Source organism: Prinia subflava, assembly GCF_021018805.1.
Source record: "Prinia subflava isolate CZ2003 ecotype Zambia chromosome W unlocalized genomic scaffold, Cam_Psub_1.2 scaffold_22_NEW, whole genome shotgun sequence".
In the NCBI taxonomy this organism is placed as follows: domain Eukaryota; kingdom Metazoa; phylum Chordata; class Aves; order Passeriformes; family Cisticolidae; genus Prinia; species Prinia subflava.
The window spans coordinates 466,185-483,397 of NW_026960606.1; the positions used below are offsets into that span (position 1 = coordinate 466,185).

General features: G+C 36.2%; 1 protein-coding gene across 7 annotated transcripts in view; it reads right to left on the minus strand.

Annotated features, from left to right (window-relative positions):
- Positions 1–78: 78 nt before the first annotated feature.
- Positions 79–17,213, minus strand: part of LOC134564858 (transcription factor RFX3-like) — a 200,054-nt gene continuing 182,919 nt past the window's right edge. For 6 of the 7 annotated variants that reach the window (XM_063424112.1, XM_063424108.1, XM_063424109.1 and 3 more), the window contains 4 exons: positions 15,289–15,497; positions 14,142–14,295; positions 11,556–11,598; positions 79–10,317 (listed from right to left, as the gene is read on the minus strand). In XM_063424112.1, coding sequence (XP_063280182.1) covers positions 10,079–10,317; positions 11,556–11,598; positions 14,142–14,295; positions 15,289–15,497 — 645 coding nt within the window. In that variant the 3' untranslated portion in view covers positions 79–10,078. The remainder of the gene's footprint in view (positions 10,318–11,555; positions 11,599–14,141; positions 14,296–15,288; positions 15,498–17,213) is intronic. The other variant, XM_063424110.1, reaches the window with a different exon arrangement.

Consider the following 17,213-nt stretch of genomic DNA (forward strand, 5'->3'; position numbering starts at 1 on the left):
GGTGGAGCAAATCCCCTCCCTCCAAACTATTCTAATTAAAAAAAAATTAAAGGAGCTTTCAGACAGAGCTATGGGGATAGGAATAACAGTTCTTTACTAGTATATATGACAAAACAACAAACAAACAACAACTACAGCATCAATAATAAACAGAACCAAGAACCTTGAGGGCTTTTCACAGAAAGCCCGAGACAGTTTGATCTCGGTGCCCCTGCGGGACTTCGAGAGGCCGAGCTGGAAGGGAGGAAAGTCCCGGGCCGGTAGATGAGATGAGGAGCTCTGTGCTGGCAGCTGAAGCGGCAGGGGTGTCCCGGCAGGTCTGGGCAGTGCAGGGCTACAGAGTAGCAGGGGAACCTCAAAGCTCCGAAGAAGCAGCAGCGGTGGGGGGAGGGCTGGAGAAAGCGAGCTCAGGATTCCCGGGAACAGGAGCAGATGACGATAGATTTCCCAGGACGAGACAGAGGCAGAGTGAGGGCCGCGAACTCTTCCTGTAGCAGGGGCAGCCTGACCGTCCTCCTCGGCGCTGAGAGCAAGAGTGAGCTCCTCTCCTCCAGATCTGTCTTTTTGCCTTTCCCAAAGCTCATCATCTCTCCCCTCTGAGGGACACTCCCAGGGACTCAAAAAACAGTAGGTGTAGCCTTGTGCTGCCATGTCCGTCAAGTACTCCTTTTTGTTCTGACTAAGTAGTCATCAAGGCCTCTTGGAAACTTATGGGAAAAAATTCTGTGAGAAGAAAAAAACAAATCTAACCCCCAACATGGGGGTTGGTCTCTTTTTCCAAGCAGCAACTGACAGAACAAGAAGACACAGTCTTAAGCTGCACCAAGGGAAATTTAGGTTGGATATTAGGAAAAAGTTTTGTATGGAAAGGGTGATAAAGTACTGGAATTGTCTGCCCAGGGAGGTGGTGGAGTCACCATCCCTGGATGTGTTTAAAAAAAGATTGGATCTGGCACTCAGTGCCATGGTTTAGTTGAGGTGTTAGGGCATGGGTTGGACTTGATGATCTTAAAGGTCTCTTCCAACCGTGTGATTCTGTGATTCTGTGACTAGAGTCCTCCAAATGTGTCTTTCAACCTATATCATTCAATAATTCAATAAATGCCCATCATCATCTGTTGGAGAAGATGGAACAGGAAAGCCTTATAAATATGACTGCTTAGATCTTGAGAATATAAAACCTACAAGCGACATGAAAATGAAGGCAAGCCTCGAGGTGTGAGATACCGAGCCATCAGCTACTGAACAATGGTGTGGCTAGCTAGAGGCAATCCCCCTTGATTAAGCAAGACCCTCCTGCTTGCCAAAGGTGGAATGGTAATCCTATACGCTGTATGTAAATGCTGTAAGATTTGTATCTTGCACTGGCTTGGTTAGTGTAAATCAGAATATTCAACACAGAAAGAGACTTATTGTATTGTAACAAGAACTTCTGCCTCTTTCTTTCTTTCTCTCTTTTGCACTCTCTCTCCCTCTCTCTCTTTCTTGACCTGCTTCTAGCTGTGCCTAGCAACTCTAAGCAGTGCCCTTTCACCCATGCCTTATGCAATAAACCACGTGTTTACAGAGCTGCCTTGTTTCCAGAGATATCTGGTCTACATCCCAGCCGTCTCGTGTATCTCCCTACAATCATCCACTTGTTTTCTTGTTCCTCTAACTGAACTACTACAACACCTTGGGAAGCTTTAAGGACTTCCCAAGCTGTGGAACAAAGATGATATTTGGATCATGTGTACTCAGTTCACACTCACCGTGGGGAACAGCAACTTCCAGCTGGAAAGAGAGAACAGTTTGGGGCAACATTTTGTTAAACACCACTCCAGCTAAATCTGTGAAAGTATGTCTGAGTATGCCTTAAACTCTAGTAGTGAAGACAGCTTCAGATTTTGGGTGCATTGTATTTCCTTAGGAAAACAGTTCTATTATTAAAATTGTTCAGAACAAACTGTTAAGAGCACCACATTGTAGTCAAGATTTATTTTTCTTTGTTTTCTTTTTTAGTATCATGGAAGAGATGAGAAAATGCCTTGGTATTTTAGGCTGGAAGTCTTCTGTGAGCTGTGGTAACAGACTGTAATATGTTAGAATATCCCTTTAATACGTGGAAAATATGAACTGGGGAAATGATTGTTCAGATTTGTGGATTTGAGCAAAGGTATCTGTAATTGACTGTGTGAATGTCGAATTAGTAGCTGTGATCCTGTGATCCTATGAGATGTTTGAACAGAGAAAGATGAGATAAGAAGCCCTCTTGGCCAGTGAAGAATTGAAAACAGATCTCTCTTCCATGAGATAAAGAATATCCTTTGCATTTGAATTGTTCATTTTTAAAATGATACCCCAGTATACATAAGTCCATGGCCCATATGTAGCCATGGGAAAGGCTACGTGATATGGGATGTTGTTATGATTTTCAGATGGCACAGGAATAACAACATGACTCTCCATGATGGTAAAGATGAGAGCAAACTTTATTCTTCTAAATGCTACTTTTATAGAGTAGTTTGGTACAAAGGACATGATTGGTTATTCAGCGTCTACACCCTTTTGTAAACATCTTTTTCCAGTAAACATGTTGGAAAAAACACCACCTGTGAATGGTTTCTCACTTCCCAAGGTTTGTTTGAAATCTTCCTTAAGATTTCTCAGGCTAACATGAGAAAGTTGCTCACTTGCCTTTCACGCAGACACTGGCAGAGCCTGAAGTCTAAATTCTGACCAATGCCAGGCCCAAAATGGGAGGTTCACAACTGCATATTTTTCCCCCAGGCGGCTGCTTTTATGAAAGTTAAAAGCCACAAGCAGACTGTTTTTTCTTGTGGAATGTTACCACAAAATATCAGGAGAGACTTCTCTCTCTAAAAGGACTGATGAAAGACTATTTCATAAGTGGTACTGACCTTGAGTTCCAAGTTTTGTCTTCATACATTGTCTGTGAGAAAGAGTAGAAGCTGGTGGGGGAGGGGGAAGTGTTTTGGAAAGTTTCATTTTGATTTTCATTCTCTTCTTTTAGTGTTTGTTAATAAATCTGTCTTTATACCCTTAAAGTCTGAGTCTGCTTTGCTTTTCTCCTAATTATATACCACAGTAAGAAAAAGAGTAAATGATTCTACTAAACATTCAAACCATTACACAAATGGTGCGTTGGCCGGGAAACCAAAATTAGTGAAGTGAAACCATTACAAATACATTTAAAATAACTTGATATAGAATGTGACTTACTTGGTAATATCAACACTGCAGAAAAATCACCTTGCAGAAGTAGTAAAAATGACATTTTCATGTGCAATCCATCATATTCTGTTGTCTTCTTACAATAACGTGCATCCCTGAATTTCCACCATTTCTGCCATATTGTATGCTATGGGAACTATATTATAGCACTGCGGGCAGGTTGAACTAAACTTCCATTTATGATTTAAATAAAGTTAAAATAATTTTTCTTCCAAATTCATTAGTATTGTAATCTAAAGTATTTAATTATAGAAACTTCAAGACAATTCAAATGTCAAATGTTTGTAACAAGAAAACAAATTTATTTATTTCGGAATACAAGACACAAATTTATTTTGAAAACCACAAGAAAACTAGCCTGAGTTCATGTCTGAAATATTCAGAAAAATCCTACTGTCTTTAGCATGTTCCAGTCATTATTTTTAAAAACAACACACTAAAAGTTAATATATATTTTTATAATTATAAAAGTTTCCTAGTTATTGTACAGTACACAATGCAAATTGCCCACAAACTATTATTTAGCTCCTTCCAATTTTGAGAGGACATGATATACTAAAAGATTTAGCATTTCTCACAAAAAAAAAAAAATCACATCAGGAAATACATATTTACAAAATCAAGCACATTATACAAAAAAAACCTATCAAATTATTCTGTAAAGAGGTTTTCCTTAAATAATTAAAGTGTGTTCAACAAATTAAAAAACTGCAAAACGACATTGTCACATGCACATTCTACAAAAAAGTTCCTTTCTTAATTTACATAATGTATGCAGTAAATAGGAAAACAAAAGTTCAATTTCTTCTAGTGTTATTACATTTCTGTGCCTGTGGTACTGAATAATGTAAACTGCCACTTACTAAATGAAATTTAAATTATGGCACCTTAAAAAAATACAGTAGAAAATAAATGGAACCAAGTAAATTTTCCAGAAGCTAAGAAAGCCCTGAGTGACGACAGAATTATTGATTGGCAAGTTCTGGAATTAACCTAATTGCAGTTTACCACCTGAGGCAAAATTTCCCAAGTGTTTGAAAGGCACTCAAAGTTTATTCAATAGCCTCATTGGTTATTACTGTAAATTCAAATTTTCAGTGAGGATGAGAAACTTGCTTTGGTACATGATTACATTTTTTTACATTTAAATTGCTTTATTGGATTACTTCAATATGATATTTAATGTTTAAATACAAAACAATTAACAATGTATTTGAGAACCCTTTAGTATTCTTAGAGCAAAAAAAAAACCTAAAAGAAAAAGACCCTCTTGTTATCAGCGAGTCAAAAGATAATGGCTATATTATATCCCTGGTGAACCCAGATCAAAGGAGGTCGTCCCTCTACAGTCTTAATTCTTTTCAAATATTTATTATTTTAAAGTTCACCCAGTGCTGAAAATTCTTGAAGACATTTGCACCATGATCAAGGAAGCACTTAAGAACATAAGAGCATTTCCCTGATTCTGATTTAAGTGAGGGTCATTTTGATGCTCATAGTCTTGTTATGACTTTTTTCTCTATAGTGAGTTTCAGGCTTACAGATCAATTTACAAGAACAATTTTTACAAAACTTTAATTACTTAGGGCTTCCAGTCCCAACATTTTAATTATTGAGTTTCTTTTCTAAAAGAAAAAAAAAATCAGAATAAGCCACAAAAGTTTAAATGATCAAACTGAGGTATATTTTCCTCCAACAAAAACTAGGTAGTCACTTTGTAAGTGGCTTTTACTATTTCTTAAGTAAAATGGGTAAATTAAAGTTAGGTCTGCTCGCATTTGAAATCACTAGCAGCAATGTTCAAGGCAGGCAAACTGGGGAGCATTTACAATAACTTATGAATAACATATTGTTTTATAAAACCCCTTTGCGTGTTGCATTCTAATTATGCATGAATTTGCATTAACTTACTGAAATCTTTACAACTTACTTGCACTGTATTAAGTGATATAATTCCACTAAGTGTAATGAGACTTTTTTTCCCTCAGCTAGATTTGAATAAAATTAAATTGGACCTATAGTTGTTGATTGCTTCTGCAATCAACCAATAGAAAAGCTAAGTAAGGTGATATCTCTATCTATAATTTTCAACAGCTCTCTACTCACTTCTCAACTTGTTCCCTTGTTCTGGTGAGTACTACTTGTAAGAACAAAAGACTTTTCAACACATCAGAAGGCAGGTGCAATTTCTAGGGTTTGGTTTTCTTTCTAAATTCTGACATTCAATAAGTCATCCAAACTGCATCCCTGTAGAGGAAGCTGAATCTAGTACCACTGTCTTTTCATTAGTTCATATCACAGTAACTGAATGTTAAAAGTAATATAAATACAATGTCCTTTTTGTCTATTTGTCTGATAGACTGCAGAAAATTTGATTGCAAACATACCAAGGATTCTGTAAAATTCATTTTCTGGTTAATTAAGCAGTTTTGGTTTTGTTTGGAAATATTTTAACTTACAGTATTAAAGTATTTTTAATATTACCCTAAAGATATTTCCAAAAGAGTACAAATATTTTTTCTAAACCTCCATATTGTAAAGGCATCTTAAACAACCTATGACTGTAGAGTCAAATATTTTATTTCTTCAGATATTTATGCAATTATGAAAAGAAAATAGCAGAAATAGTTTTGCACCATACAGCAGATATTGGTGGCAGTGAATAATTTCACTTAAATCTTTTAAGCCTTTTGAAACAAAAACATTTCTGTCTAGCATGCAAATATTTAATTTAGAATTTTTTTTTTAAATTCTGCAGGGCATTCAGTTATTTAAATATGTAGAATATTTTCAGTAGTCTAATTACCTAAAAAGTGTATCCTCACAATGCTCAAAGGGTTAATGCAAGGCATTACATTAAATTAATTTTCTAAGGCTAAAACTAAGTACTTTGTATTTATTTTTCTATTCCTGTATTTTATTTTTTTTCATCACCAAAGTAGAAAAGTTACTAGAATGCCAGTCATTGACCTATTTTTAAACCACAGACATGATAGTTTTCCTTTTCTACAGACAAGGATGTAATTTTCAGAAATCTATAATGATCTATCAAATTAATGTTTTAAACTCTGAAATAACTGTGACAAAGTACCAAAAATACTTACATTATTTTAAAAGTCGCTTTTCTACCATTTTTTCATGACTATAAAAGGTTATTTAACTTTGTAAAACCCTTCTATAAAGTAAGCTAGATTGCAATGTAGTGCTAACTAATATAAATTTTTTTCTAAACAATGCTGATATCATTTGGTGAGAACCACAAATATATCAGGTCAGGTCTTCCCTCGTGGAAAATATTTTTAACAGAAGCAGTATTTCAGACATTTAAAAATGCTTCCGTTTGAATTGAAATGTTTTATAAAGCTATACATTCCTCAGTGACAGTACACTAGCACAACATTTAGCGCATTTGTGAACTAAAGGCAAAAATGCTGTACGTCATAATTTTGCAAGTAAACAATTTAAAGGATATTATCCAAATTTTTTAAATGGAACATTAAAAAAAAAAAAAAGATGCACCAAGCATGCTCCAGTATAATAATAAAACACAGAAGCAGATAACTGAAAAGAGGGGGCTTTTTTAAAAACTGATTTACAATGAGAAATATGAAAATGTAACAAAAACTTTTCATAAGTATACAACTTGTGAAAATTGGGCCCCATGTTTTGAAGAAGAAATTCAACAATACCCATTCTGCCACGGTGTTTACTAAGTAATATGTACTAATGGGGGAAGCAACTCTAAATTATTTTTTTAAATTTCACATCAAGATTGGGTAAAAATCCACAAATGATATGAACACTTATCTTGTAGTGTCTAGTCAGTAGATGCTTGGTACAGCTCTTTAGAGCTCTAAAAGAGTTAAGCAGGCTTCAGAGTGGCAATTCAGCCACATGCTGCACACTACATAGTTTGGACTGAGGGATCCATATTTCTGTGCTCAAATCATTAACAATACACATCTATTAAGAAATATCAGAAGTGTTTAAATTGTTTCATGTGTGTATGTTAGATCTAAATTGCAGTAAATTTAAAAGTAAAGCACAACAGCTTACAACAACTTAATTCTTTCAAATAATTGTTAAAGTGGGAAAATATTACTTAAAAAATTGAGAGAATAATCAGTTGATAAGCATAGAAATACAAACTTCATTCAGTTATCTGAATCAGGAATAATTAACATTTATTTTGATAGCTGTTATAATCCATGATATGCATTCTATCTTTGTATGCATATATTTTGTTTTCTTTTTGCACTACATGAAGTGGTTAACTGTTCAAAAGATGTTCAAGTCCCACCTCTTCTTAGCAATCTAGATCTACATGTTACAACCATAGTTTTCTTTCAGCAACAACAAATCAAACATTCTACCAATAAAAAAAATTTAAAGTTTGTCTACACAAAATTTGAAACCAGGCAATACTGACCATCAGTACAGCATAGGGCACTCTGCGTTAAGAATGAAAAATGCTAAGTATTCAACTATATTTTATTTTTTAAAACATTATAATGCAAAATAAAAGGGAATAAATATTTATCATAGGTTAGTTTTTAGGATTTTTGGGGAAAGGTGCTGATTTTTAAGCGAAAAAAACCCAGGATGCAGTGATATTTGGGATAACACAACCTATGAGGATTCAGTGCACAGATGAATTTAGAGAGAAATTAATACAAACCTCATTTACATTTTTTGTTGAGACAAAAAACATCTACAGACCTAAGTAGGAATTGCGTCTACATAGAATGGAGCAGTATGGGTTGGCCTCCAAATTCTGCTAGGAAATTTACAAATAATTTTGTACCCCAAAAAGTATTAAGCCATCTTAGTTGATCTATAACCATTCTTAGAACATCTGAAAGCCCTAGCAACAAATTTCTTTGCTAAAAATACACTGTTCATGTCACATGCTGTTCACCCATTTGGTATATACGTCTTAGAAAAATATCAGTCCACAGTCACACTAGATAAAACAAGAGACTCCATTTTTAATGCAGTCCTTTCTATAAAATTGCTTTTGTTATTTTTTCCTTCACTTTTTGGCTTTTATTTATTTAATTATTTTCAATATTTTAGCCTAGCAAATTTGTCTGCTTTAAAAATAATGAAAGTGCTTAAAATAATCAGAAAAAAATCAGAGATGCTTAATGTCAATTAATATGGACTGTATAAACTATGACTATAAAATATAATCATTAAAACCTAGCATCAGACTGACATCCTACCACATATGCAAATTGAAAATATGTGCTGCATTATGTACCTGCTTATTTATTTAGTCTGACTTTTTAAAATTAAAATCTGACAAGAGTTTAAAATATATAACCATGCTTATGACTATGGTCCATTTACTTTAACAGCATTTGAAGTTGGCATTAAAGCTAGTTTTGCTTTTCAAGTTCTCAAGCAAATTTTATTTGTAATGAGGTGAAATTCAGCTAGAAACAAGAAAAAATATTTTTAGTATCAATTTTTGGAGGGATATGAATATCACTTAATAATAAAACCCTCTTTATTTCTTTGAAGACTATGTAACCTGCCCCTAATACTTAGGAAATTTGAAAGTGGCAGGCACACCTTGTTGAATAAATTTTAAGAGTTATTAAAAATAACAAAAAATATTAAATCTTAGCTTCAGTTCTCTTTAAGGCACCATGTAATAGCCGAGGTACAACAATCCCTGATGTACATTCTTAAATAGCAATGATCCATCTAGCCACCTATTCAAATTTTATGCAATTGGGAATAAGTATAAGGGAGGTGTGCCAGTTATACTACCTTAATAAGTTTTTGTGAAAAATTAAATTACTTTATTAATCAGGAAATGCATTTTGAAAAGAAAATCATGCAGGTTGCTACATTTCTTACATTTTATAAATTATTATTTATGAAAGCAGCAAGTTAAACTAGTAGGAAAAGGACTGGAATAGAAAAAAGTCATCCAAAAGGAATGTTTTCCTGTATGTCCAGTTCAACATAAGTAGCACGTACACTTTAAAAAAATCAAGTTACTTCTTTTGTGGTTTAGTTTCTATTAACTACAGTACCATTTGACAACCAGACGTATCTGTGCAGTGGTCTCAAAATAGAATCAGTAGTCTCCAAAGACAGAGGAATTGGCATGCAAATATAATCCAGAGCTGTTGATTTTAAAGGAAGCTTGTATTATTCACATGTGATCAGATAATTAGGTGTCCCTACAGTGTACACATTACCCCATTGTTACAATTCTATCACTTATTGTGCATTTGTAAATGCAGTGAAAACACTTCTTCCTTACAGAAAGAAAACAGATCTTCCCAACCCTCCAACATTATGATAAAAATACCCCCTGAATGCTCACAATTTCATGAAAATAGTGTCTTCTAGTGCTGTTCAATGAAAAACACCTTTTATAACAAATTTGATGCATCTACTGTCAAATGAGTATGAATCCAGTATGTCAAAGAATTTCTTTTAATAATTTGCATCTAATTAAAAATGGATGCATATGAAATCATTGTGGCAAATAATTAACATTAAAATATATTTAAACTATGAAAAAAATAAGTGATTTTAATTTTAAGAGGACAAAAGCATTAATATTAAAAGCTTGACAAAAATCTTCATTGACACTTGAAACTATGAAAACTCAATATTGAATAACCAATGTAAAATGATTTTGCTTACAAATTTTTTTTAAACATCTGGCAAAATGCATACACCCATTTTATTTTACAACTCCAGTAAAAGGTAATGTTCAGCACAGCTAAAATTTGATAAGACAACTTTCAGATCTGTTCTCCAACCTCTCCCATTAAGTCTAGCATCAACAAGGCCAATGCAGTTGGGGGGCACTTCAATATTAGACTTCAGTATATGTATTTCCAGTAGCACTACATTGTCTGATAGTCTGAGTATTTGTAACAATGTGCTCATTATGAATTGGGTTCAGGAGGCTCGGCTCTATTCTACTCTCAAGCACTGGCTGCTGCAAGCAGCCCACCTGAAATGCTTGGTTTAAGTCTGTTTTCTCCCTCTTGGCTCGTGGCTCTCCATTTTCATCCGACTCTTCTATTTCACTTTCAACTTCACTGCCCTCATCTGCAAATACAAAAAAGAAAAAAGAAAAGAAAAAATAGCACAAAGAGAAAAAATCTGAATACAGAGGCCTTTATTTTGTAAATAACATGAAATATGAAAACACAGGTAAATGTAGCAGTCATATCTTCTTTTTTCCAGATGTCCATTCCCTTCAGCTCTCATCAGAATATACAATTAAATTTTGAAAATTTCTTGTGTAAATAATGGACATTTTAAAAAAATTAACTATTAAGGCCCTAGAGTATTCTAGTCATTATTATATACTATATATCATGTATAGCATATTGTACCCATATAATAGTAATATTCACATAATTTGAATTATGATGTAGCTTTATGTTGGGGGTTAGATTTGCTTCTTTTTCACTTACAGAAATTTTTTCCATAAGTTGCTAGAAAACTTAACTGCAGTGCTTCAGCAAAACAAAGTGGTCAAAGGAGATGGCAGCACAAGGCTACACCTATTGTTTTGGGTCTCCGTGAGCTTCCTTCAGAGAGGGGAGATAAAGCGAGCTTTGGGAAAGGTAAAAGACAGAGCTGGGGGGGCAGTTGTTCTCTCTTGCTCTCAGCATCGGGGAGGATGGCCAGGCTGCCACTCGCTGCAGGAAGAGTTCACAGCCATCACTCCGTCTCGTCCTGGGAAATCCGCCGTCATCTGCTCGTGTACCCAGGAATCCTGAGCTCGCTTTCTCCAGCCCTCCCCCCACCGCTGCTGCTTTTTTGGAGCTTTGAGGCTTTCCTGCTACTCTGTAGCCCTGCACTGCCCTGCCCTGCTGGGAAATCCCTGCCGTTCCAGCAACCAGCGCAGAGTATCTGATCTCATCCACGAGCCCAGGACTACCCACCGTTCCAGCTTGGCCTCTTGGAGTCCTGAAGGGGCACCGAGATCAAACTGCCCCAGGCTTTTTGTGAAAGAAAGCCCTCAAGGTTCCTGGTTCTGTTTATTACTAATGCTGTAGTTGTTGTTGTTTCTTTTGTCATATATACTAGTAAAGAACTGTTATTCCTATCCCCATACCTCTGCCTGAAAGCCCCTTTAATTTTCTAAATTAGAATAATTTGGAGGGAGGCGATTTGAATTCTCTATCTCTAGGGAGGTCCTGCCCACTTCCTAGCAGATACCTGTCTTTCAAACCAAGACACTTTAGATTCAGCTTAACTATATTTTCAAAAAAAAACAACTTGTTTTGCTCAGAGACATTAGTTCTGTATAAAATTATACATTTGAGAGCGCTTACCTTTATCCATATTTCCAGGGGATATAACATTTAAATCACCAAACTGCAAAATAAATAACAAAAAGTGTGGACACAGTCCGACACAAACATGACCCTAGATTATCTATGGTAAAGCCAGTAGTATGCTCTCATGGCTTGTGGCTAGTATGAAAGTGCATGCATTTGGCTGCAGTCACATCTATAGTATACCAGTTCATTTTCCATTCTATTTGTGTTCATATTAGGGAAAAGAAAATAAAATATTATTAGCAATTAAAACAATAGAATATAAACTTAAGCATATGCTTTTGCATTATTTAGGGTGACATGTCAAGGCCTTTGTTGCTTTGAGTGACATATTTCTGGTGTAAAATGCTGGAAAATTAAACTGGTGTCCATTTTTAGAATGCAATATTTTAACCAAAAGCTTGCCTAAAAGTTCCCCTGAAATGGTGTGTCACTAAAGGCAGTTATATATACATAGGGTAAATAAATGGCACCACTGAAAATGGGGTTGATGGTTATTACAGCATATCATGCTGACTAGTTTACTTAAAAAAATAAAGTGAAAAGTTGCTGACAAGTGAAAAATCAAACTTTTCTCCTCCCTTTCCTTGTGAGTCATTTACCCTTCTCTTAAATGAGAAGCAGCAGAGCATAATTTGATGAGTTAATTTCAAATAAAAGGAGTACAATATTTAAATAAATATATTTCTAACCATACCTGGTTCAGTCCTTTTCAGAAATACAGAAAGATTAAACGTCAGTGAACACTAAACCAGCATGAGCAGAAGTAGCCCTATCCTTCCAGGTTCCCTCACATATACTCCCTCCTCACGTTCCCACACCCATCCTTTCACCTTAAGTCTTCCACATGGCCATGCAAAGAACCACTTGACAGAACTAACCCAATAAAAATAGACAAAAGGATTATTTTGGACGGGATTAATTCTCTGATCCAGTTAACCACAGGACTGTCTGAGTACTTGTGCCAGCATCAATCTACAAATCTAAGGGAATGGGAGAGGATGAAACAGTGCTTTTCTCAGCTGCAAAGACAGTTCATAATGGCTTCAAGTGTTTGTCAAACTAGCCTTAGTCTTTCCGATTTTATTTCAACTAGTCAGTAAATGCAGAGAAACACAAGAAGCCATGCATTTAATGAATGTTTACAACTTCCCTGTTCCCCTTTCATCTCTCAAAACTTTAGATTATATGTTTTGTCTCTAAGATAATATCTTTCTTAAGCTTACCAAAACATTCTAGGAAGTCCCACAGTGTGGTGGTGGGTTTTTGTTAAGCTGTTTTGAGTTCTGTATCTCAATGGTTCTTCCCTGTTTCCCTCTGCTCAATGGGTCAGGTGCTGTCCAGACATGTCCCCCTTTTTGTCTCTGTCTACCTCTCCTAGCCCTGCCCTATACCTAGAAGCTTCGGTCAGCTGTCCATCTTTCCCCTGTCCCTGCCCTATGTTATGGAAAAACCCCTGTCCATCTGTCCTGGGACCAATCACCTGCTTGTTCCACACCCCCACCCCTCGGTTTTAAAAGCTGGCGCGGGCTTTGCCTCCTGCTCTTTTTCATCGTCACCCCCCTTGGGGAATAAAGGTCTCTGAGATCCATATGGAAAAGAGTCTTCTCTAGTCCTTGCTCTGAAGTCTAGACACCGCAACACCTGTTTGCCATAGAAGAACAGCCTTGTTCTGCACCGTTACCTGAATCTGCTGGCAGATTTGGGAACAGCCCTTGGCACAGCCAGGAATCAGAGCTAGCTGGGATTTTACTGGCCGTGTCACCACAGTACATCACAAGCATTACTTTTGACATATACTATGTCAAGAAAACAAGAATGTAGCAATATTATACTTCTGCAATATTTTGCTATAAATGTAACGGCAGAGTTCAAGTATCTAATCAGAAAGTAATTTCTTTTTTACATGTCAGATCAATCAAACTACAAATTAAGCCAAGACTTCTGATCTGTGTAAATGTGCATATTTTTATATTTAATTATACTTTTTAATATATCCTGAAGAAAAAATTATATATCAAGTCATGCAAGGTGACTTACAACTTATCAGATTAAACATGATATAATGATCATCAAGTATAACAACATCAAGCCTCAGTCTGGTAAACTATCAATTGTATGTTCACATCCATTTTCTAGAACTTTAGAAAGCACAATTCCTTGATGATAACTCCTTAAGCAACTTACACAAAATTAATGGTTAGGGGAACTACTGAAAAAAAGAGGTCTGAGGAAAACTTCAGATAGCAAATACCATAAACACATATAAGACACAGTGGTTGTGAATTTATACTTTCCTCTGCTTATTTTAAACTATATACATTGAAATATAGGCATGAAATTATGCCATGTTCCAATCCTGCAAGTACTTCTGTGCTACTTTCATTTCATTTGTGTGAAACATGAATGTATATAACCCAAATTTGAAGATGCCAATGTATTTGCAACTCAATCTACAACAGATTACAAATATTATTAAAAAATATCCCATAGGTCCATTTAAATGTTAAACAAACCTGAAGATGCATGTCTGAATTTATTGCTAAATTCACCAATCCATTGTCTTGTGTATTATCTTACCTCTCCCATAACTGCGATAGGTGTTTCTCCTGTTGCCTGAGCAACACGATGTTCGACTAAGTAAAACATGTACTCATCATAAAGCAAGCGGATCAGATGAAAAGAGCCAAAGCTAGCAGCACTGCGTAAGGTTAAATCTCGAATCACCATTGAGCTATTTAAATATGGGGGGGAAAATATGAAATAAATATGACAATTCTTTAATAATTTATTCATATAGAATATACACTTCAATAACAATAAAGTAATGCTATTCAAAACCATCTGATTTATGGTGTCTTCAGAAAGAAATGTCTGGGAAAGACAATTATTTGTCTCTCCCCTTTTTTGAAAGCATAGTTAGAGACCACATTACACAACTAGAAGCTAGATTTTCAAAAAGGCAGGAAAGGATCTTTTTGGTGAATGCACAATTACCAATATATGAGCACATGTAAAAACTGAACTTAGCAAAAGGAAGGTCTTTGTTAAAATTGTAAATTAAAAAATTGCATTAAAATTATTTAATTTTAAACAAAGTGTTCTTTCAAAATATTGTCTGTTGTGCTCCCATTCCTAGATCAAAGGTTTTAATTGGTATGATTTTTAAACTTGGAAAATTTAGATAAGTTTGTGTATACCTTTTAATAGAAAAATGCAGATTGTGATTGAAAACATCCATATGATACTCTCACAAAGTAGATGCTATCATGTACCATTTTGAAAAAAAATAGCTTTACTATGATAACTGATACAGTAGGAGATGACATGGAACATTTGTCTTGTTCTTTTTACACAAAAAAAAAAAAATTGTCCCTACATAATAAAAATAGAATCCATGGTATTTTAATAACTAATATTAAAACATTGGATTTGAAATTGAATAACTAGTCAATCCAAAATATTTCATGGCATATTTCCAAATCAGGATAAAATTCTAAACTCATTACACTCTCACAGGGCCTTTAAAACAATATACAAGGATAATTTCATCCACTGCTGAGTTGCACATTGCACTGTGTTTAATGTTAAGAATACTGATCTTTTGGGGGGTGGGGGGAAAGCTCTACATTTCTTGGGAACTATTGTCTGATGTAACTTTTTTCAACATTATTATGGGATACTATTGAGCAAATAATAAAATAGCTGAAATAATTTAGAGGACTACCTGTAGAAAGACCATTTTAAAAGAAATTGCCGTGCTGCTTTAGGAAAGCTGGGTCTTCCTTCATATGGTTTCAGTGCTTGCACCATTACATTATCAAGCCAAGCCGCCCACTGCTCCAGAGTGCTCTGCTGCTGAAGAGTCATCTTGAAATCTGTTTCTAGTCTTTGAACCACATTGTCATCACACTGACACACCCAGGAAGCCTGTTCCTGTTACAAAACATAGTGAATATGAAAGTAAAACATAAAATGTAAATTATTCCTAAAGACTGAGCAATTAAATTAAAAGGATGAAATATACTTATTAGACAAACTAATGAGTATTTTTATCTTCGTGTCTCAGTTTTGTTGGAAGAAAATGAGAGGAGGAATCCAAAGAACAAAAAAGGGGATCAAATAAAGCACACACACAAAATTACAATGAAAATCCACAAATACATTGCAGTGTTCCATATTAATTTTCATTAAAGAATTTTCAACTTCCCTCATTCATGATTTTTCTAGTAAAAATTTCAAGAATTTTCAGGCTTGAGACTGCAGGAACAAGGAGTGGAAAGGGCAGTCTAATGGAAGTTGAGAAAGTAAAAACCAAAGAGGAACAAAAAAACCAAAGTGCCATGGTCACTTTTGCTTTGAAGGAGTGTCCTGGTTCTGGCCAGGAAAGAGTTAATTTTTGCAGTAGCCAGATGGGTTAAGGCCAGGACCCTAGGGTTAATCTATACCACCTCACACCATGCACAGGGGGAGATGTGGTAGGCCCTATATGGAGCCTGAACCAAAGTTGATCACTGTGTGAACCTTTAAACATATGTACCTTTTAAAACAACACATGCAATTTTAGGAAAACAGGGGCTTTGTACTTGACATGCCCAGGTGCTTGGCTGGCAGATGGGTATGCCAGACCAGAAAGTTCCAAAATAAACATCTGATCATGTACATTTTTACAAGTAACAATATAAAAGTGAAACCCATTTTGTCTTAGTTTGAAAGACAGGTGTCTGCCCAGGAAGGTGGTAACCTCACTTGAAATGGAAAATATGACCACCTTCCTTCCAAATTATTATAATTTTGAGATTAAGGAGCTTTCAGGCAAAGATATGGGAAAAGGAATAACAGTTCTTTACTAGTATGTACAACAAGGCAACCAAACAACCACAACAGCAGCAACAAAAAAGAAAACCAGAAACCCAATAACAGCCTTCTCTCGGCTGTCGAGCACTTTCCCTGTTGGTGTAGTTATGGTCACAGCCTGTAGGGGTGCTGCTGGCTCCTGGCCAGGCAGGGCAGGTGCCATGATTCTCCTGTGGCTGCAGGGGACGCTGTGGTGCGAGCTCAGCCATCTCTCTGCATGTGGGTAATGGTGGACAAGCTGGCAGGGGAGAGAGAAAAGGGGCTTCCTTTACAAACTCCCAGGGGTAGCCGGTCTCAGTACCCCTCTGGATGGCAAAATGGGCTGTAGCAGGAACCTCGGCGAGGTGGCTGGAACAGCAGAGGCAGGCACATCCAGAGTAGCAAACAAAATGTAGCAGAAACTCCGCAGCTGTACCAGCAGCTGCGGGATGTCCTGGCAGGCACAGGTTGCTGGGTTTAAAAGTAGAGAAAAAGCCCAAGGCAGCAGCAGAAAACAATGGGGCTGGGCAGCAGTAGCCAGGTGTCTGCAAGCAACTGGGGCACAGGGAAGGGGTAGGGGTTTGGGGTCCCAGGATTTTTTCCCCTGAGGCACCCGATTAGATGGTGAAGGTCCTTTCCAGTGCAATCAGATGTTAATAAAGTCCCAGTTCAACGTCCGCTCTTACAAGCAAAGGCTCACCCACCGTAAGGAAGAAGCAGTACAAGGGCTGGACTCCACAGTGGCAGCAAATTCTCCCCCCCACCAGGTAGCAGCAACTTGACCGTTCCCCTCCGATCCAAGAGCAAGAGAGCAAG